We start from the raw sequence: 26,471 nt of genomic DNA, 5'->3' as shown, positions 1-26,471 counted from the left end.
GGGGAAGGATTACAGTTTGAGATTGATAAACAAATGGTCAAAGAACACCTAATTTCCTTGAATGAGTTCAAATCTCCAGGGCCCGATGAACTGCATCCTAGAGTTATGAAGGAGCTAGCGGAAGAACTCTCAGAACCTTTGTCTATTATCTTTGCAAAATCATGGAAGACGGGTGAGGTGCCGGACGACTGGAGGAGGCCTAACGTTGTCCCTATCTTCAAAAAGGACAAAAAGGAAGAACCTGGGAACTACAGACCAGTCAGTCTGACATCCATCCTTGGGAAAATTCTGGAGCAGATTATAAAGAAGTCAATCTGTAAACACCTTGAAATCAATGCAGTGATCACTAGAAGCCAACATGGATTTGTCAAGAACAAGTCCTGTCAGACTAATTTGATTTCATTTTTTGATAAGGTAACCTCCCTTGTGGACCGTGGGAACGCTGTGGACGTCATATATCTTGACTTCAGCAAAGCTTTTGACAAAGTGCCACATGACATTCTGATTAACAAACTAGCTAAAAGAGGGCTAGATGGAACAACTATTAGGTGGATCCACAGTTGGCTACAGAATCGGACTCAAAGAGTACTTATCAATGGAACCTTCTCAAACTGGGGAGAGGCAACGAGTGGGGTACCGCAGGGCTCAGTCCTGGGCCCAGTGCTCTTCAACATTTTTATTAATGATTTGGACGAGGAGGTGCAGGGAACGCTGATCAAATTTGCATATGACACAAAATTGGGTGGGATAGCTAATACCCTGGAAGACAGAAACAAACTTCAAAGTGATCTTGATAGGCTGGAGTGCTGGGCTGAAAACAACAGGATGAAATTTAATAGGGATAAATGCCAAGTTCTACATTTAGGAAATAGAAACCAAAGGCACAGTTACAAGATGGGGGATACTTGGCTCAGCAATACTACAAACGAGAAAGATCTTGGAATTGTTGTAGATGGCAAGCTGAATATGAGCCAACAGTGCGATATGGCTGCAAGAAAGGCCAATGCTATTTTGGGCTGCATTAATAGAAGTATAGCTTCCAAATCACGTGAGGTACTGGTTCCTCTCTATTCGGCCCTGGTTAGGCCTCATCTAGAGTATTGCATCCAGTTCTGGGCTCCACAATTCAAAAAGGACGCAGACAAGCTGTAGCGTGTTCAGAGGAGGGCAACCAGGATGATCAGGGGTCTGGAAACAAAGCCCTATGAAGAGAGACTGAAAGAACTGGGCATGTTTAGCCTGGAGAAGAGAAGGTTGAGGGGAGACATGATAGCACTCTTCAAATACTTAAAAGGTTGTCACACAGAGGAGGGCCAGGATCTCTTCTCGATCCTCCCAGAGTGCAGGACACGGAATAATGGACTCAAGTTAAAGGAAGCCAGGTTCCAGCTGTACATCAGGAAAAACTTCCTGTTAGAGCAGTACCACAATGGAACCAGTTACCTAAGGAGGTTGTGCGCTCTCCCACACTCAAGGCCTTCAAGAGGCAGCTGGACAACCATCTGTCAGGGAAGCTTTAGGGTGGATTCCTGCATTGAGCAGGGGGTTGGACTCGATGGCCTTGTAGGCCCCTTCCAACTCTGCTATTCTATGATTCTATGAAAGACCACCTCAAGCGCCCCCCTGCTGCCCCTTTGCCTCTTAATGCCCCCCTATGCAATCCCACCGCCCCCAAGGAGGCAGTACCGCCCACTTTGGGAACCACTGCTTTAAAGCCTTAAATGGTCTGGGCCCAAGGTACTTGAAGGTCCACCTTCTCCCACATTCTGAGGTCATCAGCAGTAGTTCCTCCCTTCTGACTTGCCCATGGCCAAGGGCAATTAGGCTGGTGAGGGCTTTCGCAGTGGTGGCCCCAGGAGCTGGTCTGGCGCCTTCCCCGCCCTCTGCGCAGGCTCTGAAGACCCACCTGTTTTCATTCTCTGTGGGCTGCAGGCTGTATTGGTGCTATCTGTTCTCATAGCGTTTGCACTGAGGATTTTCTACTGTATTTGTTTTGCATCATCTTACACCGGTTTTGTCTTGTTGACGGTCTTGAGAAGGTTCTACCTGTGAAGGCGGCCCGGCAGTCATTTAGGATCACTACGGAACGAACAGGGGCCGCCTCACGCAGCTCTCCCTGCCAAGGGCCTTGCTTCCCGGGGGGGGGGGGAGGCGGGCACCGCCGCGATCTTCCCCTCCGGCGCGGGGAGCGGCGCTCTCTTCCCCAGAGGGGCTGAAGGCCCCCCTCGCCGTTGCTAGGGCGCCATGTTGGCGAGGGCGGGTGCCCCGGAAGTGCTTCCCGGGAAGGCGGGGCGGGCCTTCACGGGGTGGAGCCCCTGCTGGCGAATCTCCTCCGTGAGGGAGGCTGGAAATGGCGGCTGGGACGGGGGAGGAGGAGAAGAGCCGGAGGAGGGGGAGGACGACGGCGGCGGCCGAGACGAGCCTGCCGGGGCCGCTCACCTCTGCGGTGCCGGGCCCAGGACGCCGCGTCTAGGCGGCGCACAAGCAAGGCGGCGGCGGCGGCGGCGAGGAGGAGGCAGCGGCGGCGGTGGCTGTGGTGGAGGCGCCCGCCCGCCCGCCGGCCCGCCGCGGCCCCCCGCCCCCCAAGCACATGCGGTGAGGACGAGCACGGCCTGCCGTCGCGCCGGGCGGGGCAGAGCGGGAGGGGGTGCTGAGGAGCCCCCTTGGGCCCCCCTCAGGGCGGGCCGGCGGGCGGGCGAGCGGCGGCCTCCTCTCCGCCTCCTCCTCCCGGCAGGCCCAGGAGCCCCCGGGCGCGGGGTCCGCGGCCCCGCGCGCTCCTCGAGAAGGGCCGTGAGGGCCGGGCGGGGGCTGCCGGCGGGGAGGGGGTGGCCATGGGTGGACGGTAAGGCGGGAGCCGCGCTGCCAGGGAGCGGGGCGAGGGCTGAAGCCTCTTCGGCTGTTTCGGCGGCAAAGCCAAGGGTGGGAGGAGCGGGGCGGGACGCAGGGGCCTTGCTTGCCCCAGCTGCCCCCCGGGGGCTGAAGTGGATGGGCGGAGCTGCGGGGGGAGGCGGAGGGCTCACCTGTGCTGGAGAACCAACAACCTGGGAGAGTCCTTTTCTCCCTCACCCCGCCAGTATGTGGGGAGAAGTTGCACAGGCCGCTGCCTCCTAGGGAGAAGAGCTGTGAGAGGACAGGGCTGCCCATGTTGTAATGTAAGGTCCTTCTCCCCCCCCCCCCCCCCGGGGATACATTTTAGAATACTCTCCATATCTTTAAAGGTGCAGGTGAGTGGCGCTTGTGAGCCTAGCAAGAGCAGCAGATGCTCAGGGCTCATCTGTTTCTGTGCCCAAGTGATTGCCTTCTGCAGTACTTCATCAGACTAATGGTTGTGGGGTATGAAAATACACAGACTATACCAAACATTTGATGGGCGCATCTATATATTACAGTAGTTGTGTGTACCAGCAAAACAGCTGATATGGACAAAAACACTGCCATGTCCTGTTCAGCCAAATAGAAGGTCCAATTCCCAGAATTCCTTTGCTGCAAGTCAGGATGTTGGAAGCTATATCCATGGTTGTATGAACAATTGCTGTGCAAAAAGTGTTCACCATCGTGGCTTTATCACCTGTGTTTCCAACTCAGCCATAGATTTGAATCCATTATGACTTCTGGTGTACATTCATGGTTCTTTCATTCTGTTGTGGCTCTGTCGCTGGAGTGAATTGTATTCACTGCAGAGACAGAGCCACAACAGCAAGCCAGGTGGAGGCAGCTTACCTTTACATGAAACAGAATGTTGCAAGAATGGTGTACCTGGCATAGAGTATTGTTCTTGTGCAAACATATCAAGAAGTAGCAATTCCCTGTTCTAAAAGATTCCTTATTTTAATCTATGTCAATTTCTGCTGTGTGGTTTTATACTAGTTGTGCTTTTTATATTGTATTTTGTATTTGTATTTTTAGACTGTTGGTTGTTTTATTATGCTTTTCATGGTTTTAATTTTTGTGAACTGCCCAGAGACCTTCGGCTATTGGGCGGTATAAAAATGTAATAATTAAATAAATTAAATAATATGAATATGAATATTCACTTTCTGTTTCTCCATCATATGAGCCACTGCTGAGCTATATGGATCTAATGTCTTCAGGCTGTGGTCTCTGAACGTACCAAGGCTTTGTCTCTGGTCTTGAGTTTATCAAGTTAAGCCTTCTTCCCAGACTTTGCTTATCTGTCATTTACACCTTGTCCTCTTTACAGTCTACTACTTCATGCATCTAATGAAGTGGGCTCTTGTCTGCAAAACATCAGCAACAATAAATGTATTAGTCTGTAAGTTACCACAGGACTCCTTGCTGGGTTTTGTTGTCTACTATGCCTGCTGTGTGCTTGAAATATGTGTTGTGCCTGGAACAGGACTTGGGCCACTTTTTTTTCTTGTACTAGCAAGATTGCACTCTACATCAAGTTTTCTTGATCAACTAGAGTTATATTTATATGCAGGCTATGTATTTTCACTCGATCCTTACTCCTTCTCTTCTCAAAATGTTTGAAAACACAATCCTATATCTTGCTGATGTGCTTCTAGTATGTTTCTTATTATGCTTTCTCTCTTGACAGGGATATGTTTGTGCTTTTTGTGTTTCAGAGTGTTGGAATCTAAAGCTACCAAAGAAGCTGAAAGAAAACTAAGCAGGTAAGACAAACTGAATTGCTGAGATAGTTTGAAGGACATGTCAAAATTGGGAGCTTAGACAGTTGACACTTTGCATGATCACTGAAACCATTTTCTTATGATTCATTTTAAAGAAATGTGATGAAATATATTAACTTCATTATAAAATGCAGTTGTCCAGAGGCCCTTTATGATGTGGTATCTGTCATTCCTTTACATATCCTGCCAAACATATTTTCTTTTGCGACATGTAAACTGTTGCCAGTAGCAAGCAAGAGCAAAAATGAATGTAGGTTTTGTTTGTTTGTTTCATCCTTGTCCAGACAAGCAGATTTTTATTGACTAGGAATCATCACTGGCCTTGAACTGAACACAAGCTGCATTTTGTGAGATAAACATTTGTTCCTTGCATGTGTCATATTAAGGAGTGCAACATGCAATTGCTTACTAATAGCCAGAGGCTTTTGAAGCTTCACATTACTGCACAAGTAGTGGAAACTTGAGTATTTGCTTAGAGTTTAGGGGTAAAAAATCTGCATGACCCCTATTTGCGTGATTCTGTGCTCTTGTTAAGAGCATTACTTTGGTTGCAACTTACACATATTTACCCTTGCATAAATACAGTGTGATAGACCACTTCCATTTTGCATTTGGGCAACTGAGTTTGAGAGGGAGCAGTGCATCCAGGACCTACTCATGGCTGAATAGCGATATGGACCAGGGTCACTCAAATCTGGACGCTACACAGCATCTGCTGAGGCACCTTATCACAGTGTTCAGTTTTTATGTACTTCCTTTCCATATATTTACTGTCGTTGTTCCCCTCCCGACCTGCTGCATTGCTTTTTGTCCCCCAGACCTCTGCTTATAATAAACATTTATATTCCTCTTTTCAGGTTTAATCACCTTCTGAAGTAATTTACCAAATGTTAAAAAAATGTTATAGTTGCAGTAAAGTTTTCTGCCATATGACAGAATAAATAACAGCTGGTGAGCATGGGTGAATTAAAAAGTCATCTAGTATCAAAAAGGCAAGAGATGCTGGGGCAGGGCCTCATCCAAAATGGCAAATGGGTGTCGAACCCCGACTGAGTTCATGAAGCAGCTTTCTGCACAGCTGCCAACTTGAGAACATCCTGCTGCTGTCTGCTTTTTCTTATTGTAAAGTAACCTCAATAATTCTACACTAAAGGGTAAAAAAAGTAAGTTTTACTGTTGCTGGAAATTGTAGTTTAGAAGCATATTGAGCTACCTTAAACAAGTCAGATCATGGTCTGTTTAGCTGTCTATACTGACTGGCAGCTGCTCTCCAGAGGGTTAAGTTGGAGCCTTTTACCAGTCCTTCCTTGGTGCTGCTAGGAATTGACATTTTGCCATTGCAAAAAACCTGGGACTTTCTGGATTCAAACTATGTGTTCTATCGTGGGACTGTGCCCCTTTTGCCCTCTTTTGGTTTCTATTCAGATTTCAACTCTGATTCTTCTTTGGAGCAGTGCTGAGAGGTGAAGAGCTCCTTGTAACATTCTTCAGTCCCAAGCCATTTAACTTTATTATTCTGCCTTTCTCAAGCTGAAGATGGCTAAACACCATCAACAAAAATAATTAAAGCAATAGCTCAATAAATCCAGCAAAATAACAAGCAGTAACGAAGTCATCAGATTTTCTGTTGTCACAGGAGAGAAATAAATAAGCAGAAGAGAAGATTGAGGGGAGACATGATAGCACTTTTCAAATACTTAAAAGGTTGTCACACAGAGGAGGGCCAGGATCTCTTCTCGATCCTCCCAGAGTGCAGGACACGGAATAACGGGCTCAAGTTAAAGGAAGTCAGATTCCAGCTGGACATCAGGAAAAACTTCCTGACTGTTAGAGCAGTATAACAATGGAATCAGTTACCTAGGGAGGTTGTGGGCTCTCCCACACGAGAGTCCTTCAAGAGGCAGCTGGACAAGCATCTGTCAGGGATGCTTTAGGGTGGATTCCTGCATTGAGCAGGGGGTTGGACTCGATGGCCTTGTAGGCCCCTTCCAACTCTGCTATTCTATGATTCTATATACGTATTAATTTGATTGTAAGACGCACACTAATTTCAGTACCACCAACAGAAAAAAAAAAACCTAAGACACACCCGTGATTCTAAGACGCACCCCAATTTTAGAGATGTTTATATGGGAAAAAAGTGCGTCTTAGAATCGAAGAAATAGGGTATACTTCTCTTTGAGGGAGATCTCAAGCTTTTGCTCCTTTGAAGGGGGAACATATGCTCCCAGTCTTGAAAGTTTCAGCTGCAAACACTACCAGAGCGGGGTTACACGCACGCACACACACAATTCCTTCTCATTGTTTCTGTTGAGTGTCGAAGGAAAGGCTGCTTCCTTTCTAGAGAAAAAAATAGTCGAGAATTCTGATTTACTTGAATGGCTTTACTCCATATGCTTTTTATGAAGACTCTTGAGTGCCATTCTTGACAGGATATTAGTACCCAACAATGTTGGATAGTTTTCCTAGTAAAAGCTACGGTAGCAAATGGGATTAGAGTGAAGGCACAGTGTATATCTGTTTCATTACCAGAGCATTTTATACTTTGTAAACCACCCAGAGAGCTTGATACTTTGTGAACTGCCCAGAATATTTCGGCTATGTGGCAATATATCAATGCAATTAATAATAATAATAATAATAATAATAATAATAATAATAATAATAATAATGCGTCTCACCACTCACTAGAAGCAGCAGCAGCTTAACTGCTGTACCATTTTTACTGGTATTAAGGTCTGGATTTGAAATCAATGGGGCTAAATTTAACCATGACTAACAAGTTCCATTGACTTTAATGGGTCTTCTCTAAATTTAGATCTAACTCTATAATTTGTGTGCATACAGAAGTGGGGTAAATTGGAAATAGTGTGCTACTTGTAACATCACATGGGCCACCTGATTTCAGTACATCATGGGAGGGCAATCAAAATAGGTTGGGGAGCTAAATGATTCCCCTGCTGCCATCTGTCTGCCAAATGACATCCGAGGACTGTATCAGAGGCAGTATGTCTTTTCAATACTGGGAATCAGCAGCAAGTGGGTGCTATTGCACTAATGCCATGCTTGTGGGCTTTCTGTAGATATCCGCTTCGCCACTGCATGAAGAGAATGGTGGGCTAGAAAGGCATTTGGTCTGATCCAGCATGGCTCTTTTTATATTCTTAAATGTAATGTTTGTGTTGAACCTGTTTGGGAAGTACTGTGTGATTTGACCTGGCTGCCATAGCTTGAGAGCCCACCTGCAGGGACTCCGTAATGGATTTCCAAAGCGAATATTTAGATAACGGTCAGAGTCTCACTACTCAACAAATAGGTGCATCCTAATGCGCTGATTGTGCTCTGAACTGGCTTATCATAAACGGTCTGTCACTTTAATACAAATAAGCATGTTTATTTATTACATTTTATATTCCGCCCCATAGCTGAAGCTCTCTGGGCAGTTTACAAAAGTTAAAAACTGAACATTAAAAAGTATACAAAAGTTAAAACCATCAAAAGCATAAAAACAATATCCATTTAAAAATATAGCAGATTTTAAAGTCATGTGGTAGTTGTTGCTATTCGTTAGGCACTTTTGAGATTTGAATGAACTCGCTTAGCAACATATGCTCTAAGATGGTAGCTCAACCAGTATGTTGTATATCCTCTAATTTTTGTCCAAATCATTGTTTTGTTTCTTAAACTTTATTAAATTTAATAAAACTTCTTCCCCACTCCCTCTTTAAAAGAGTTTTCTGTGCCTTCTAACATAGCACAGAGACCTCTTTGGATATGGCTGCCCTGCTCTTACTATATGCACCAGGGTGTGGAATCTCAGGCCTGAGGGCCAACTCAAGCTCACCTGGGGTCCCTAGGCAGCCACCCCCACCTCACCCCTTTCCCCCAACCACCTGTTGCGTGGTGGTCCCCCTACTTTTGTGGAGTCCCCCCCCCCCCCCGTTGTACAAGGTTGAAATGCTGCTCATAAAGGCTGATTGGCAATAAGAGTATTAAGTTCTTAAACATGCTGGTATTTTGGGCCCTGCTCCCTTTGCCCTTGGCTCCACCCCCCACTGGAAGGCAGCCCCTGAGAGCTTCTCTGAAATTGAATTCAGCCCTCAGATTGAAACAGGTTCCACACCCTGTCATACACCCTCCACACTATTTAAATTAATTTATAAGGTGATTTATGCTCCTTCAGTTGCCTTCCTTTTCTCATGGGAGAAATTGGCCTAAGTTAATGCAATATACTAAACATCAGAGAGTGGTCTGAAGGAACACCCTAGGAAGTTATAAGTTACCGTATTTCTTTGATTCTAAGACGCCATCAATTGTAAGATGCACACTAATTTCAGTACTACCAACAGAAAAAAAGCTTTGATTCTAAGAAAAAATAAATTTCTTAGAATATCTCTTATGAGTAGAATTTCTTAGAAAGAGCTGGGTTTTGGCACCACTGGGCTGGGAGGGGCTTAGGGGTAAACAAAAAACCAGGCGCTTACCCTCCCAGCTCCACTTTGCTCACACGGCTTGCATCTGCTGCAGGAGCTTCCTCTTTTGGCAGCTTACCTGTACGAGGAGGGGAGAGTCGACTGGAGCTGCAGCGTGAGACAGCTTTGGCGGAGCAGCGCTTCTTCGGCCTCTGGCCACAGGTTTTTTGGGCCACTTTGGCCCAGCATCTGTGGGCGTGAGGAGCATTATCTTGCCCTCCAGTGGACCAGGGAGCTGGGGACCATTTCCAGGCCCCACTTGAGCTGCGCTCTTCCCGGCCAACAGCGCGGGACCCGCTGGAGTCACATGGGCGCACCCGCTGGGTACAACCCAGCTGGGTGTCTTCCCAGCGCAGCAGCCAGGGGGGGCCCGCCCGGTGCTTGGGGGGGGTGAGCCTCCTGACCATTGGAGCTGTGCGTCTTCTGGGCGTGGCTGACGAGGACCGCCCGGAGCCACACTGTAGGCCCCAGTTGAGCCATGCACCTCCTGGTCAGCGTCATGAGACCCGCCAAGGCTGCGTGGGGGCGCTCGCCAGTGCCTAGCCTAGCTGGGCGCCTTCCTCGAGTGTGATAACATTGGCGATCTCTAAAAAACCCGAGATTCTAAGACGCACCCCATTTTTAGAGATGTTTATATGGGGAAAAAAGTGTGTCTTAGAGTCGAAGAAATATGGTAGATGGTGTACATGCTACTCCCCAACTCTGTGGTCCATGGTTTGTTCTTTAGCTGCTCCCACTAGCAGGAGGAGCAATCAGGCAGTGTGCACCAGCATGCTTGTTTGTTCATGATAAACCAGGATGACCACCTGTAATTTGGACCAGGAAGAGAACGCTGAACTGTTTGCATAACAGAGGATTGTTGAAGGAAGGGGGAAGTGTACATTTCTCCCTAATGTGTCTTCCAGGGTATGGAGTACAGTACCAATCATGGCTTAAGGGATGGGGAGGAGTGATAGCTGTAGTCCACAAAAGTCTCCATCTCTTTGACCAGATGTCCAATTGAGCAGTGTTTGTACCAGGTGTTGAATGATAGGAATTCTGTTGGTGTACCTTGCTGCCTAGCCATCTCTTGCCTGGGGAAGTGGTGTTTATAACCCCGTGACTTACAGGAGGACTCGAATATCCACATTGAGACTGCTTTGTGTGCAGCTCAATGGCTGTCATTTATCTATTGCATTTCTTTACTGCCTTTCTGGAACCAAACCGGGGCAGTTCACAAAAATTCAGAAAACAAACATCATAAACAAAAATAAGAACAGTTTAAAAAACATAAGAGTCCCTGTATTTATTATATGCCGTGACAACAGCGGCCCTACCTCAAATTCTGTCTGGCCCAACACTTGTGGCAGGACGCAGAGTGGACTGGGTGTGCTGTACTGGAATGGGGGAAGGTAATCTGTGAGTGGGAGAGCCTATAGTGATGCTGTCACAGACATGTCACCAGCACCTTGTCTGTTTTAGGTTCCAAGCTATCTATAACCTCGGCATAGGCAGAGGACCAATTTTAATAGTCCACTCTTGATGACTTCATAGAATCCTAGAATTCTGGTCTGCAGTTCCCAGGTTCCTCCTTTTTGCCCTTTTTGAAGATAGGGACAACATTAGTCCTCTAGTCGTCCAGCACTGAAGAAAGCCTTTTTATGGTTTTTCGCATCTCTTGCTAGTCTCACCTCATTCTCAACTTTTAGCCTTCCTGACGCCATTTTGGCTCTTCTGTGCTGCCTGTCTGTACTCTTCTTTTGTAGCCTGGCCTTCTTCCACTTCCTATATGTGTCCTTTTTTTGTTTTCAGATCATCTCTAAGCTTTTTGTGGAGCCACATTGGTTTCTTCTATCTTTTTTCCTTGTTGGAATTGGTTGTAATTGTGCCTTTAAAATTTCCTTTTTTAAAAACTCCCACCCATCTTGGATTCCTTTTCTCATTAGGGCTACTTGCCATGGGACCTTACTTATCGTAATTCTGAGGTTATTAAAATCAGTTTTCCTAAAATCCAGATTACGTGTATGGCTACACTCTGCTTTTGCTTCCTTTATAATCAAGAATTCAAGTATGACGTGGTCACTTTCCCCCAAGTTCCCATAACTGCCACTTTATCCACTAAGTCAGTGGTTCTCAACCTTCCTAATGCCGCGACCCTTTAATACAGTTCCTCATGTTGTGGTGACCCCCAACCATAAAATTATTTTCGTTCTTCTCTACACGATCCATTGTCATGGGATGGTTTGCTAATGAAAATAATACATAACAATAGCTTTAATAATACAAAAGATGATACATGACATAGTTCAGTCAATACAGTTTCCTAAGACCATCGGAAATATGTGTTTTCCGATGGTCTTAGGCGACCCCTGTGAAAGGGACATTCGACCCCCAAAGGGGTCCCGACCCACAGGTTGAGAACCGCTGCACTAAGTCATCCCTGTTGGTCAGTATCAAGTCAAGGATAGCTAATCCTCTAGTTCCTTCCTCCACTTTCTGTAGGAGAAAATTATCAGCTGCACACATGCCAGGAATTTCTTGGAAGGGACACTTTTGGCAAAATTTGTCTCCCAACAGATATTGAGGTAGTTGAAGCCCCCATTACTACTTCATTGCTAGTATTCCAAGGAAATCCAATTTGCTTTACAAAAGTTCATCCTCGTTTTCTCCTTGATTGGGTGGTCGGTAGTAGACTCCGACTATCATGCTCCTTTTATTCCTTGTCCCATTTATTTTAATCCAGATGCTCTCAGTGGGGCTCCCAGGCTCATCTTCCTGCATTTCTGTGCAGGGGTAAGTGTCTTTAACATATAGTGCAACTTTGCATCCTTTTCTGTCTCTTCTGTTGTTTTTTAACAAGTTGTATCCTCCAATTGCTATTTACCAATCATGAGAGTCATCCCACCAAGTTTCAGTTATACCTATCAATTTACATGTATGTATTTAGAGCTCAAGTTTGTTCTGTTTATTTCTCATACTCTGGGCATTAGTATATAGACATCAAAGACCATGTACTTTATAGCCTGGCTTCTTTCCTACGTTGTTGTGAACACTGCTTTGGATGCTATCGGAGCTGTTCTCTGTGTTATAGTGCATAAGTCTTCATCCATTGTTGCCTTGAACGTAACATCTCCCACCCCCATAGGATTCAGTTTAAAGCCTCCTGATCAAGTTCTTCATGTTGTGGCTAAACACATTCTTCCCAGTCCTTGTGAGGTGCAACCTGTCCCTTTCCAGCAGTCCATCTTCCAAGTAGAATAGCCCGTGGTCCCAGAATGTAGATCTCTCACATCAGCACCACCTTCGTAGCCAGTCGTTCATCCGGAGTATTTTTCTTTCCCTTTCTAATCCTCTTCCAAGAACTCAGAGGATGAATGAGAAAACTATCTGGGCCCCAAAGTTCTTCAGTTTCCTTCCCAGAGCTTCATAGTCTGAAATGATTTCTTCGTAGCTCTGCTTGGCGACATCATTTGTTCCCACATGGATGAGAAGAAAGGGATATGTGTCTGTGGGCTTTATGAGCTTCGGTATCCCTTCAGTCACATCTCTAATCTGTGCTCCAGGGAGACAGCATACCTGGCGAGTCCATGGGTCTTCGCAGCATAGTTGGGTCAGGCAGCAGAGAGTCTCCCACAATGACTACTCTTCTCTTCTTGGTCGACTGATGTTCTGCCTCTTGTTCACTGTTGCATGCGTTTCCCTGTAATTCTTCTGCAGGCTGTCTTCCAGTCTCATCCTCCAGTAGCTGAAAGTGGTTACGTAACTCTAATGGTTCCACTGGTGTAGAATGTCTTTTAGTTCTTCTGCTTCAGCTTGCTATTCAATCTCTTGTGCGTCTTGTTGCTGTTGCAGTTCCACCGTTCTGTCTAAGAACTCTTCGCCTTCTCTTATTCCTTGGAGGGTGGACACTTGTTGCTCAAGTCCTCTCACTTTTTCTTCTAATAGTGCAACCAGCTTGCACTTGTTGCAGGTGTATGCTGTGTCGATCTCAAGCATACATCTTGCTCACACTTTGAAGGTCACAACCGCTTAGAGACTCCTTTCCGTTCATAGTCTCTATTTCCGCTTTGTTTCTGCCTTTCTGATTGTATTGGAATTGCCTGTGCTTTGTCCTGTTCTCCCTGAAGGTGAACAACAAAATCCCATACTGTATAAGTGTGCCTTGCAAAAACACAATTTTTTGTTAGTGACCTCCCCTGCCAAACTCCCTGTTTGCTCACTCTGATTGCTTGCTCTCTGGGAGCAAGTTTTCTTATGTAGCTTCTAGTCCAACTAGCTCCTCTGCTCTGCTCAGCTAGGGGTCAGGAAACAGAAAGCGGGTAAACATTTCCAGACATACAAACCCACACACATACTTTCAGCTTTATAGGTAGAGATTCTTTGTCAGTTATTGAGGGTGGTCAGGCAAAAAAAAATCTTGATCCATGATGAGTGTTATTGGTGAATAAATATGATATACACGTTTTTTAGCAGGAATGGAAAAGAGAATTAGATTGTCCCATTCTGCCTGATTGATGGATTGCTGCTGCTGAATCTATGAATCTTAGCCTGTGTCTTATTCAGAAAATTATGTCTATTGGGCACTGTAATGTCTCATTCATAAGGGGTTGTCTAATTTGGCTAATTGTTGGTGCAATGCAGCTAATGCTTTTTTAAGCCTATTATTTGGCAATGTACAGTAGTTGCTTTTTGCAAGGAGGAGGTTATTATGCAGATAAATTTTGTGCAGTCTTTAAAATTTGCTGATCTATATGCTCTTTTAAATTACTTAACCTGCCTCATGGAAATTAGACTGAATGGTCAGTGTAAATTGATTCATCATGCCCTTTTCACAGGTAAAAGACTGGTATTACACCATTCGGAAGGATAAATGCTTGCCACCTATAATACAATGGTTTAGGATCTTATAATGCTTTTAAAATTTGAATACCACCTTCGATTGGATGCTTATTTGGAAATCTGTTCCGGTTTTGTCAATGCCTATGTATAATAGCTAGGAAGTTGTATTTTTATATATATTCATTTTATATGTATTGATTGCTATGGATATTTAGCCGTTCCCCATTTTGTCAGAGCTTAATGCATAAATCTGTTGTGTGTATATCACACCTTTATCCCCTTAATCCTCTGTTAGTTGTTGCAAATCTACATACACACAAGTTCAGGCATGCGTGTTATTGAAGATGCAAGGCAACAATGCAGTCTGTATTATTGGGCTCTTGCCGGGTTAACTGTGGCTCCTGTAGTACCACTCCCCACTACATGGCCCATAATGTTCCCCCTCCTCAAGTTGTCTCTACTCTTTTCCTCCTCATCCTTCCCTGTCAACTCCTCCTCCCTGGGAGCTGAACCTTAAGTCTTCTTACCTACACCACAACATTCCTTCTCCCCATGTGTTTCTGATCCCTCCTGTCTGTGCTGGTTTCTGTACTATCTGTGCTTGTTTCTCTCAAGTCTCTTTCTCCTGCCCTCTCTCCTGGCTATTTCCCTCCCATAATCAGTTCCTAGCCGCTCCTTCCTCCTATTGACCACAGATTCTATATCATTTTAATATTTAATCCCAGTAACTAACCTTGGATGAAACTCAGAAAGTCTGGAGACTGCTGCCGAAAGATGTCCATGTAAAATAAAAGGCATACTGGCTGTTACAAAGTTTGTCCAGAATGCTCTCTTACAAAGTCTTAACTTCAGCCCTGCTCTCCTCAGGGAATTGGTGCAAGAGGAGGAAGAACAGTTGATGGAAGAAAAGAAAAAGAGGAAAGACGACAAGAGAAAGAAAGAAGCTGCTCAGAAGAAGGTGAGTCAGAGGCCAAAGGCGCTTCGTGGAGGAATGCAGTTTTCCTCAGGCTGCCTCAGAAAGCAGGTGTATGTGCCGGACTTGTTTCTACATGTTGACCAGAGAGAGGGCGCAAGTTCACGCATCACACTAAGCTACCCTGAAGATGAGCCATCGTGGGTTGTTTGCTTGTTTGATAACCTGTGTTAGTCCCAATAGATGATTGGGCCATGCTGCAGCTTGCCACAGGCTGTTTCCCCTTAGGCCTGCCCGCTTCCAGCACATATCCTAGGCACTTTTGCAGCAGAATTCCTTACATCCTCATTCCCTGTGTCAACACCATTTCTGCAATTGGTCCATTGGTGTTGCTGGCTCATGAGGGAAATCCCCCTCCCCCATGCGCACACAGATCAAATTGCCAAATGAATATATTTTTTACTTGCTTGTCCACTATTTAGCCAGACATGCCAATATGCCCCACTTGTCCTTGTCAGTTTCGTTCTCCACTTTGGAGCTTGCCTTGCTATCAAACACCTTTTTTAAAAAAGGCTGCTTCACTTATTACCAAAGTAATAACACCCACCCCAAAAACTCTCTGGCAGACTCCAGCCGCCACTGCCGCCCCTCCTTCGTGTTTGTAGCATCCCATCAATGGTTTCCATTGTTAACTGTCTGATGTATAGATGGGTTACATTTATTTATTTATTTTATTTTATTTTATTTTATTTTATTACATTTATATACCGCCCCACAGCCAAAGCTCTCTGGGCGGTTTACAACAATTAAAAATGGTAAACATTAAAAGTATACAAAATTTAAAAACCATCAAAAACATAAAAAACAGTATAAAAACAACAGTATCCATTTAAAAACAACAATTCTGGGGTCCATTAAAAACAAACTTAACGTTGTTAAAAGTTTGGTGAAATATGCACACTTCAATGCAGAGCATTGATGGGGGTCTGTAAATATATGCAAATTTCAAGGCAGAACCGGGAGTGCGGGAGATTGGTAAAGACAAATTTCAACGCAGCGGACTTTAAAATCTGCACCACTACCACCCCAAAAAGTTGAGATTGCATCTGGGATACTTGCTGGTGTCCTTTCTTCTGGATTTTTCAGAGCACAGGGTGGAGGGTGCAGCCAAGGGTTCCTGGAGGAGGGCAGGATTTTTTGCCGCTTTTGCTGGGTGGCTTTTTAGCCATTCCTAACAACTAAGGGTTAAGTCACCCTGCCAGGTTTGGACATCACAGCAGGTTACCCTGAACAACTCTACAACAAGACATGGGTTCTCAGTGTGGCTTGTTTGTGGAAAACAACCCAAAATGGGGAAAAACACTCTGGGTTCAAATATCATGGTAAGCTACCCTGAAACAACCCACAGTGGCAACCCACCATGGCTTATCATGTCATGCGATCCAGGTCAGAGAGGCAGGAGACCCATTGCTGCTTTGGATTTACTGGTTGGCTTTGTGCAAGTCTCAGATGTTTCAGTCTCAGTTCACTTACCTGTAAGGTTTTGGGGATTTTTTTAGAGCAAACATAAAGCTTGTAAAACAGTTGGGAAATTTAATGTGCTGTATAAATATTAGTCCCTGGGCAATGGGTCAAAAATGGTGTGGTTGTTAAAAATGCTAAACAAGGTAGCATTTTTTGATAGCCTGTGGCCCTAGTAAAATTATTAGCCTTACTGGTAGTCAATAATGAGTAGCTTTCACTGAAAAACACCTTTATGGTGTAAACAAAAATACTTGTGTAAACAAAAATACGTTACACTCAGTTTGAGGCTATAGGTTTCACACATTTTGCCCATTTAGGATTCGAGAGGGCTCAAATTGGCCAGAAAGGATCCATAAAGTTTTTAAATAATTATGTCAATACTTTATTGGTCTTTTCCAGTCAATTTGAGCCCTTTTGGGCTCTAATTGGGCAAAACCTGTGGGATTCCAAACTGAGTTTTACATAATTTTGCCTTTTTGTATTCACACAATAGAGGGTGTTATTGTTGTTGTTGTTTTCCCAGTGAAAACTACTCATTACTGGCTGTCATCATGGCTAATAATTTTGCTAGGGTCATAAGCTGTCATAAAAAGCCTAATCACTCTAGATAAGAGGGGGAACCTCAGGCTCAGGGGCCAAATCTGACCCTTCAGCACCAAGCAGTGACTGGTGGCCACCCAATGAAACCATTAAAGCAAAAAATGCTGCACACTGGCAAACTGTGGGACAAACAATGCAGGCTTGGCCATTTTTGCCACTTCCTTGCCTCGTTATCCAAGAACTTGACACTAGAGAGCTCTCAAGGCAGTGCTGCTATGACTTCATGATTTTAATTAAGAGCATGCTTAATAAATTTTTATTTAATTAAGTTTTAATTACAAGCATGCTATTAATAAGACTTGCTGCTGTTCTAACAAGCAAGTCTGTTCAGAAGTAAACAATACACGCATGCTCCTTTCATGGAGTTGGGAGCTCTTATTTTTATTCGTTTTTCATGCAGGAATTTGTAGATGACGACGAGTAATATCCAATACATTCACTACGCTAACACTAATAAATTGTGCTAGTGTAAAACAGCAGTAGTGCTTGCGAGGCAGTGGCTGCCAATGGCTTCCCAGTCAAAATGGGCGGTGGTGGTGGCAAATTGCTGCTTTCCCACTTCACCTAACAAGTGCGAATGTTATTGTGCTAGTGTTGGGTGTATGCTAGCGCAGCGTCATTAGTGCTGGGACTGTGACAGCATTGGATGCTACCTGTTGTTTCAAGGCACTGATTTCCCTCTTTGTTATAAAACCTGGGTTTGGCACGTGTGGCCCTCCAGATGTTGTAACTCCCTCTAGCCAGCATAGATAATGGTGAGGGCCAATAGGGCTTGCAGTCCAACAAAATCCGGACGGCCACATGTCCCCATCCCCCGGAGTGAACTACTTGTGAGAGAGTGGTAAGAATACCAGTTTGATCATTCATATAATACATCTGTGAACATACCAGATATATACCAAGCATATCCCAGAAAGTAGTCCAATGAATAGTGCGTCTTCAGTACTCCCAGATATATTTAGTATCAAGAGTTTCAAAAATCTGTGCATATTACATTCTTCTCCCTTTGTGTTGCTCCTGACTTCTAAGACAAGCCCATTTGCTCACCCTTAAATGTGTTGTTCCTAGCCCTGTAGAGTAGGCAACCAAGTGCCCTCCAAATGTTTCAGATTACAACTTCCATCACCTCTGACCATTGGTCATGCTGGCTGGGGCTTATGGAAGATGTGGTACAAAAGATCTGGAGGGTCCCAGGTTGCCTGCCCCTGCTGCAGAGCTCCCTCGGTTTTATTGGGAGGGCTTGAGCATTCCCTACAGTATGTTCTAACTTATTCTTCCCAAGGAGCACATGGCAAATGTTTAAAATGTGGAATCCAATATTGGAGGCGGTCTGCCTCCTAATGCTAGTTGCTGGGCAACATGAGCCAGGTGTGTGTGTTCTATTGTGCTCATGTCCTACTCGTGGGCTTCCCATACGTGTGGCCGCTGTGGGAAGTAGAATGCTGGACTGTGGATAGGCCTCTTGTCTGATCCAACAGAGCTTGGCTTAGGTTCTTATGGGACTGAAATGCATTTATGCATGCCCCTTGGCTTGTATGTTTATCAGATGCGTCCAGCCTTCAAATTGAGTTTGTTTGTTTTTTGCAGACAGAGAAGCTTCAAATGGAGGTGAATATGGTTCTAAAGGAAGGAAGAGAGATAGCTTTGCTTCAACTGTCTATTTAGAAATAGTTTATATAGGAAAACCTTTAATGCCCCATAATCTGCCAGTTTATGCCAGAAAGACTTGGGAAATAATTAACAAGGTTTTCTTTTTTTGTTTCAGGCCGCAGAACAAAAAAACAAAGGTAAGTTACTTGGCTTTGTTGTCATGACATAATTTCAGTATGAATCCTCTTGTATGGTGAAAGGCTTTGGATGTGCCTCTAGTCGGTCGAGATTCACTAAGAGAACCGATAAGGCATTTCTACTTGAAACATCACTTTTGCTTTCTTGTCTCAGACTTGAAAAGGGGTTTTGGGGTTGGCTAAAGAGCCCAGAAAAGAATTCTTATCCTTGTGTACCACCGCCTTATCATGCTGAGCCTTTCTCATTCAGAAATATAGACAAGAAGAGATGAGCATAAATAACTTGGAAAAGCAAAAGGAGAGAATTCCCGTCTTTTTGTGCCCCTGGGTCTTGTCTCTTGTGATTCAAAGCCCTTTCCTAGTTAGAGGAGGAAGCAGCAAAGTCCTGATTCCTGGGGGCATCACTGCTTGTCTTTCCTTTTCACCTGAGGGTCTTGCAGATACCAAACAGTATTGCACATTTTGAAAACATTTATTCACTGCCTTAAAGCTAGATACTTGCTTTTAAAAAATCTAATATGAGAGAAGGGTGCACCCTATACTAAATTCACACATCTGTGATATTGTCATGGAATATAAGTTCCTCACAAAAACAAAACTAAATTGCTTTGAGCAGTTATAGTGGTGTCAGAGGTCAAAAGTGTTTTCTTTCTAATTGCATTAGCTAAGATACAGAGGAAGAGAGGCAGTTCTAAGATTTTAAAAGTGTTTTCCTTTTCTTTGATTTCAGTTTATCTTTCTCGCTTGGGTGAAAACAGACTGAACTCTCAATAGTATCTTCAGAAAGATAAATTATCCTGACAGCTTTTTCAGATAATATAACATAAGAATAGTTTATCTAATCCAGCTTTCCTTTCACACAGTGGCCAAACCCACAAGTAGGACATGAGTACAACATCAGCCTCCGACCTATGTTCCCCAGCAACTGGTGTACGTAGGCATACTGTCTCTGTTAGTGGAGGTAGCACATTACTATCAGGACAAGTAGCCACTGACCGCTTTCTCCGTCATGAATTTGTCCAATTCCCTTTTAAAGCCATCCAAAGTGATGTCTATCACTACATCATGTGGAAGTGAATTCCATAGTTTAACTGTGCATTGTGTGAAGCATTCCCTCTTGTCTGTTCTGAATTTCCCACCAGTCAACTTCATGAGATGACCCCAGGTTCCAGTATTATGAGAGAGGGAGAAAGATACACAGTATTCCAAGTGTGTTTGCACCATAGATTTGTATAAAGGGAATACGATCTTGGAAGTTTTAAGGGAAGGTTGAGCAGATCTGTTGCTATTCTGTAATATGCATCTAGCCATGCTAAACCTTTTTCCTGATTAGGTAAACTAATTTTTCCTTGTGCTACTTCACTCCCAAGCATAAGGTGCTCTGCGTAGTCATTCTGACTGGGTTCAGACAACACGATAACCAGTGGTTGTTTAAAAAGTCAGTGGTTGGTTATTTAAACCATTGCGGCTTATCATGTTGTGTGGTGGGAGTTTTTTAATCAACGCTGTGCAGAGTTGGCTGTTTCAACCACCATTAGTTATTGTGTTGTGTGGAGGGCACCATAGGTTATTTCCTGGTCACCATCAGTTATTTTGTCAGCCGTAGAGTCACAAGGCAAGAGCGGTCAAAACAGCAAGGCTGATTGGATACTAGCGGGAGGACTGGGGCGGGGAGAGAGGGCAGGGGATGAGTGAATCAGCTCAGCATAGACTAATAGTCAACTTAATGCTGATCCTAATCCACACCACAGCTGATTATTATCAAGTTGTATGGGGAGTATCCCCTAGATAAATAACTTTTGAGTAGATTGTTATCCCACCATTGACTATAGGGTGATCATATTTTGGAAACCAAAAAGGAGGACAATATGGCCGCCCTCAGGAGGCGTGGCCACCCCAACATGCCCACCCCCAAGGCGTGGCCAACTCAACATGTCCAGCCCCCAAGGGGGCATGGCCTTGGTCACAGTTATTTATTTATTTATTTATTTATTATTGCATTTATATCCTGGCTTTTTTTTTCCTGCAAGGAACCCAAGGCGGCGTACATAATCCTCCTCCTCCTCCTCTCCACTTTATCCTCACAACAACCCTGTGAGGTGGGTTGGGCTGAGAGTCTGTGACTGGCCCAAAGTCACCCAGTGGGTTTCCATGGCCAAGTGGGGACTAGAACCCGGATGTCCCAATTCCCAGTCTGATACTCTAGCCACTACACTGGCTCTCACACATGTCTAATTCTACACCTTACATTTCAGCCAAAAATGTAAATATTCCCTACCCCAATATAATTCCTTGTGCCATGGAGCTAATAGATTATTTATAGAATGACCATATGGAAAGGAGGACAGGGCTTGTGCATCTTTAGCAGTTGTGTAGAAAAGGGAATTTCAGCAGTTGTTGGAATTTCCCCAGATGTTTCGGACTTCAACTCCTATCAAATTCCCTTTTTGTGAACCGCCCAGAGAGCTCCGGCTATTTGGTAGTATAGAAATGTAATAAATAAATAAATAAATAAATAACAAGGCCATTAGCAATATCACCATCATTAGCAATATCATTATTATCATCCATTACCATTATCACCATTATCAGCATCACCATTATCAGCATCCATTATTATTATTATTATTATTATTTATCATACTTATACCCCGCTCCTCAGCCAAAAAAGGCTCACCATTATCACCATCATTAGCAATATCATCTTTATCAGCATCCATTATCATTATCACTGTTATCATCCATTCTCAATCATCACCATCCTTTATCACCATCATTAGCAATATCACCATTATTGCCATTATCATCATCTCCCACCAAGCAGCCAGCTTACAGTCGCCCTCGTCTACTGGACATAGGGCTATGCCTGCCTGGGCACATCCGAAAATTAAGCCACATGTGCCACGTGGCTGTGGGATGGCCGGCTGGGGCCTGGGCTCAGATCACCTATGCTATTTTCGTGGCTGCTACGCAAATGGCGTAAGTGCTACGCCATTTTCGTGGCTGCTACGCTAATGGCGTAGGTGCTCGGCTGCCGGACTGGGCGCTGGAACTCTCGCAAGGCTTCCCACTTCACCTCAGAAAGAAGATGGCCGCTGCCTGCTGGGCCGGTAAGGCCGGTAAGTTTAGTTGCCGCTGAACCACGGGCACAGTATCCCCGGTACTTTGGGGCCTAGCTCCAGTTCCTCCGGTCCTCCTGATTTCCCCGGAGGTTTCCAGAGTTTCCCTGTGCGTATGGTCAGGCTAATTGACTATCATGTTCTCCAAATGCAGCCTCTATGTGCTGTTGAAAAATAGTCTTGTTACACAGCTAAATAGCTGTGATGATAGAATGGATTAAAATAGTCATCAGATTTGGATATCGGGGATTGTTTGGATAATGAAGATTGTTAAATTTTCAAGACCGTTAACCAATATAGGCTTGTGGGAAACTCAAAGTATTCAATTCCCATATGTGCTAAAAAGTCTTCCTTCACTTCTGTATTTCAAAAAAGGTACTATTGGAAATAGCTAAATAAACTGTGGCTGTTAATGAGCACAGGGTTGTGGGATGAGTGTCTCAAAACTAATACAAACAATAAATGGCAAACTAGGTTTTCATGGTGGGTTTTATCTTATTGACATAAGATCCAGGAAAACATTAAAGCTTTCTTTAAGAATTGTTCTTACTTATAAAGGAGAAAGTGCAGCTTCTTTGGTTAGAAAAAAACATTATTGAAACTTGCCCAGTTTCCTTTCTCTGGTTTAATATTAGAGTAGCCAGAACATTTTTCACTCACACCTCAGGAAGAGCCATGAAAACTTATCACTCTGAAAGGGCAGGTATTTCCTGCCAAGTCTCCAGCTGGCCTCATGATATCATTTCCTGTTCCTTTTTATGGCTCTGAAGGAATTATTAGTTCACTACTTGTCCAGTAGCTGAGGGGAGCTCATGGCTGTCCTTTCAAACAAATGTTTAAACATCGTATTTTTCATGGTTGGTTTAAAAAAAAGAGGCTTCCCCTATTGCCTTTCAGCATTTCCAGACTGATAGCTCACTGAGGCACGCACAAAATTCAAGAACATTACACAGATGTTTTAAAGTGGCAGTGAGAGGAGAAACATTTAAATGTAACAGGCTGTTCCTGCAACTTGTGCAATGAAAGGTTTTGGTTTCAGGCTGTACAGGCTGGTTTTTTCACAGAGTAAAACTGTTTCGTCTCTATGCTGAAGTTGTTCAAACCACTGAAACTTTATTTTATGCTTGGTGTGACGTGTTGAGAAGTAGAACTCCCTGTAAAACTATGCCCTTCCAACCTCCCTCTATCATAGAGTTTTCAAAATGAAAGCAGGTTTATGCAAACTTGTTCTTTGCTCTCCTCCCTCGCTGTTAAATTGTGAGGCAAGTCAAGGGCAGTTGAGGGGGATTTCAGCTTCTGTTCAGTGCACATGCAAGCTTCTGCTCAAGTAGGAAGACAAAATTACAGAAGGGATTAAAGGGTATGTTTAATGAGGGTCTGCAGAAGTTGTGTTGGAGCATACAGTTGTGTGAGTCTGAGTTGGTGCAGTCTGGGTTGGTGCAAGTGAAGCAGCCTGTGAAGTTATTAGTAAAAAATAACTTTGAAGACTGTCAGCTTCTTAAGTCTCTGCTGCACTGCCACCCGTTTGCTGAGTTGCTGTGAACCTACAAATCAGATTTTGTGAGGGAAATGGGAGGTCTGCATTGCTGGAGGGGGGGGGCACTTCATTGGAACCATAAATATTTTTGTCTGAGTGGTTGTAGCGGTTCCATCATGGAGAAACACTTCTCTGTCAACAAATACAAATATTATGCTAATAATCCTCCAATCTGGTTTAATGGTTTCTCATTATTATTTGTGAATGCCTTTTCTTTCCATGTATCTGTTTATCAAATTGAATTATGCTTAGGAGGCAGCTGTGAAATAGATTGGTCTTGGCTCACTGCTGTGGCAGAGCGACTGAGGGGGCTCGCTGAGTTTCAGTACAATGAGCCCCATGTTGAAACTCTTGCCAGGCTAAGTATTCCCCACCACCGTCGATCCCCGTTTCCACCAAGCTGAATAAATAATGGAGGCTGATTTCAAATGTTCTCTGTGTGCAAAACTTAAGCCCCTCTTTCTAGGGGTTGCACAGTAACTTGGAAAAGTTCTGCTCTGCTCCAGGCTTATACGTTCTGCTGGGCGCTCAGTTCCTCAGAGTCCCCTGTGTTCCTGTGCTTGTTCTGTTTAGATGCTGTAGCAGCCAATTAACATAGTTCTGAAACCTACAAGTGAAGGAAACACCGTAGGTTATATGACACTATTTGCAGTGGAACAATATTTGTGTTATCCTACCTAAAAAATTGAGCTTTGGGTTTATGCAGTTCACTGGCACAGTTTTGAATAAAGTTTCCAATTATTCCACCTTGTTAGGGAATGCTGCCTCAGCTATAAAGTATTAACTGCTGCCACCAAAATAAACCTTTTATACCTAAAAGAATCTCAGTAGTCTGATTCATAAAAACATCAGAAGTGTCATGCTGGATCAGACCAAGGGTCCATCTAGTCCAGCGCTCTGTTCACACAGAGGCCATCCAGCCATCGGCCAGGGATGAACAAGCAGGACATGGTGCAACAGCACCCTCCCATCCATGTTGCCCAGCAACTGATGCACACAGGCTTATTGCCTCGAATACTCGAGGTAGCACATGACCATCAGGGCTAGTAGCCATTGATAGCCTTTGCCTCCAGGAATTTATCCAACCCCCTTTTAAAGCCATCCAAATGGGTGGCCATCACTACATCTGGTGGTAGTGAATCCCATAAATTATGTGCTGTGTGAAGAAGTACTTCCTTTTATTTGTCCTGAATCTCCCACTAATCAGCTCATGGGATGACCCCGGGTTCTAGTATTTTGAGAGAGGGAGAAAAATGTCTCCCTATCCATATTCTCTATACCATGCATAATTGTGTACACCTCTATCATGTCTCCCCTTAGCCTCCTCTTCTCCAAGCTAAATAATCCCAGCTGATGTAACCTTCCCTCATTGGGGAGATGCTTCAGCCCCTTAATAATTTTAGTTGCCCTTTTCTGCACTTTTTCCAGCTCTATAATACTTTTTTTTAGGTGTGGTGACCAGAACTGTACACAGTATTCTAAGTGTGGTCGCACCACAGATTTGTTGTGCTCTACCCAAGGATCAAACGGCAGTATGATACTGGCCGTTTTATTCTCAATTCCTTTCCTTATAATGCCTGACATGGTGTTTGCCTTCTTTACAGCGGCCGCACACTGGGTGGACATTTTCATCGAGCTGTCCACCACAATCCCAAGATCTCTTTCTTGCTCGGTCATCGCCAGCTCAGATCCCATTAGGTTATACTTGAAGTTGGGTTTTTTTGCCTATGGTATAAGCATGGGTTTGGCACCACCACTTGAGACAACCTTTTAACATGAACAAAATCTAGATGTTTATTAAGGGTAATTATTTACAAAAAGTAATAAAATGTCACTCTTGAACAGGGTGGATTTGATTTAAATCAATTTGATTTAAATCATGATTTAAATCACTACTCAGAAAGACTCAGATTTAATCATGTGACTCCCCACCCCACCCCAAAATGCACTCTTCCTCGCTATATTTTACACAATTCAGAGTTACCAAAGACTCATTCTTGCTGGTATAACCTTAATATTTACAACCAGAAGAACATTTCATTTTTAGAATAGCAACTTCTCAGATTAGTTTTACAGTTATATCAAAAATTACTGATTTGGTTATATTATTAGAAACACATCATAGATAGATAATTATGAAATTATTGTGAGGTGAACTATCTCCAGTCTAATAGGTTAATCATTCATATTTGGACAACTTTTCTGCTGTACTTTATTGGAAGGAGAAAAGTAATCTTACAGAAACCTCTGGAAGAGCATGACATTGTGAATGGATTAATGGAATTCATTTACCAAAAAATTTAAACTGCCTCATGCTGCAAAATTAAAAACTAATCCTTATTTCATGATGAATAACCTTTGGACTATAATGTATTTTAAATAGAAAACTATCTTTAGATAGATTTTTCCTCATAAATAAAAAACATTTTATTTTAAAAAATCTGATTTAAATTAAAAAAAATCTGATTTAAATTTAAAAATCTGATTTTTAAAAAAACAACAAAAAACATTGATTTTTATCTACCCTGCTCTAATAGGCAAGAGTGCCTTCCCCGGCTAAATAAGCTCTCTGTAGATTTTGCTTTAGGACAGATTTCACTAAACTCACCCCTAGCCAATTCTCTCCAAACAGGAACAGATGAGCATCTTCCTCTGCTTCCAGCTCCTCCTTCTAGATTCTAGGATGATTGAGATGTTTTAGGAACTACTTGCTGAAGTTTCATCTAGTCAGGTATATAATAGGAACCTAAAATGTATTATGTGTTTTGCTCATAAAATTATGTTTGGTGTATAAAATGTATAAGTAGAAATTAGAAATGTACTAAACTGAGCTTACTTTTAAATGTTTTTTTTTAACATTAATGATAATTTTATGAGCAAACCATGTTATGCATAATGCATTTTAATATTCCTAATGTAACCAAGCCTGAGGTGAGCCCTAGTCTCTGAAGGCTGAATGGGGACCCTGTATGTGCTGGAGGTTCCCCACTGCTGGAGTAGATTATAGATGCCCAGTTCCAAGTTATTAGTTCAACAGGTGCAGTTT

The 26,471-nt window shown here is 43.6% G+C and overlaps 1 protein-coding gene across 3 annotated transcripts in view; it reads left to right on the top strand.

Moving 5' to 3' along the window:
- Positions 1-2,561: 2,561 nt before the first annotated feature.
- Positions 2,562-26,471, top strand: part of TNRC6A (trinucleotide repeat containing adaptor 6A) — a 67,193-nt gene continuing 43,283 nt past the window's right edge. For all 3 annotated transcript variants that reach the window (XM_063143331.1, XM_063143330.1, XM_063143332.1), the window contains exons 1-4: positions 2,562-2,595; positions 4,590-4,637; positions 14,813-14,903; positions 18,748-18,769. In XM_063143331.1, coding sequence (XP_062999401.1) covers positions 2,591-2,595; positions 4,590-4,637; positions 14,813-14,903; positions 18,748-18,769 — 166 coding nt within the window. In that variant the 5' untranslated portion in view covers positions 2,562-2,590. The remainder of the gene's footprint in view (positions 2,596-4,589; positions 4,638-14,812; positions 14,904-18,747; positions 18,770-26,471) is intronic.

This window comes from Elgaria multicarinata, chromosome 17, assembly GCF_023053635.1.
Source record: "Elgaria multicarinata webbii isolate HBS135686 ecotype San Diego chromosome 17, rElgMul1.1.pri, whole genome shotgun sequence".
Taxonomy (NCBI): Eukaryota; Metazoa; Chordata; class Lepidosauria; order Squamata; family Anguidae; genus Elgaria; species Elgaria multicarinata.
Note: the sequence above shows the minus strand (reverse complement) of the source record. Positions and strands in the feature narration are given on the sequence as shown.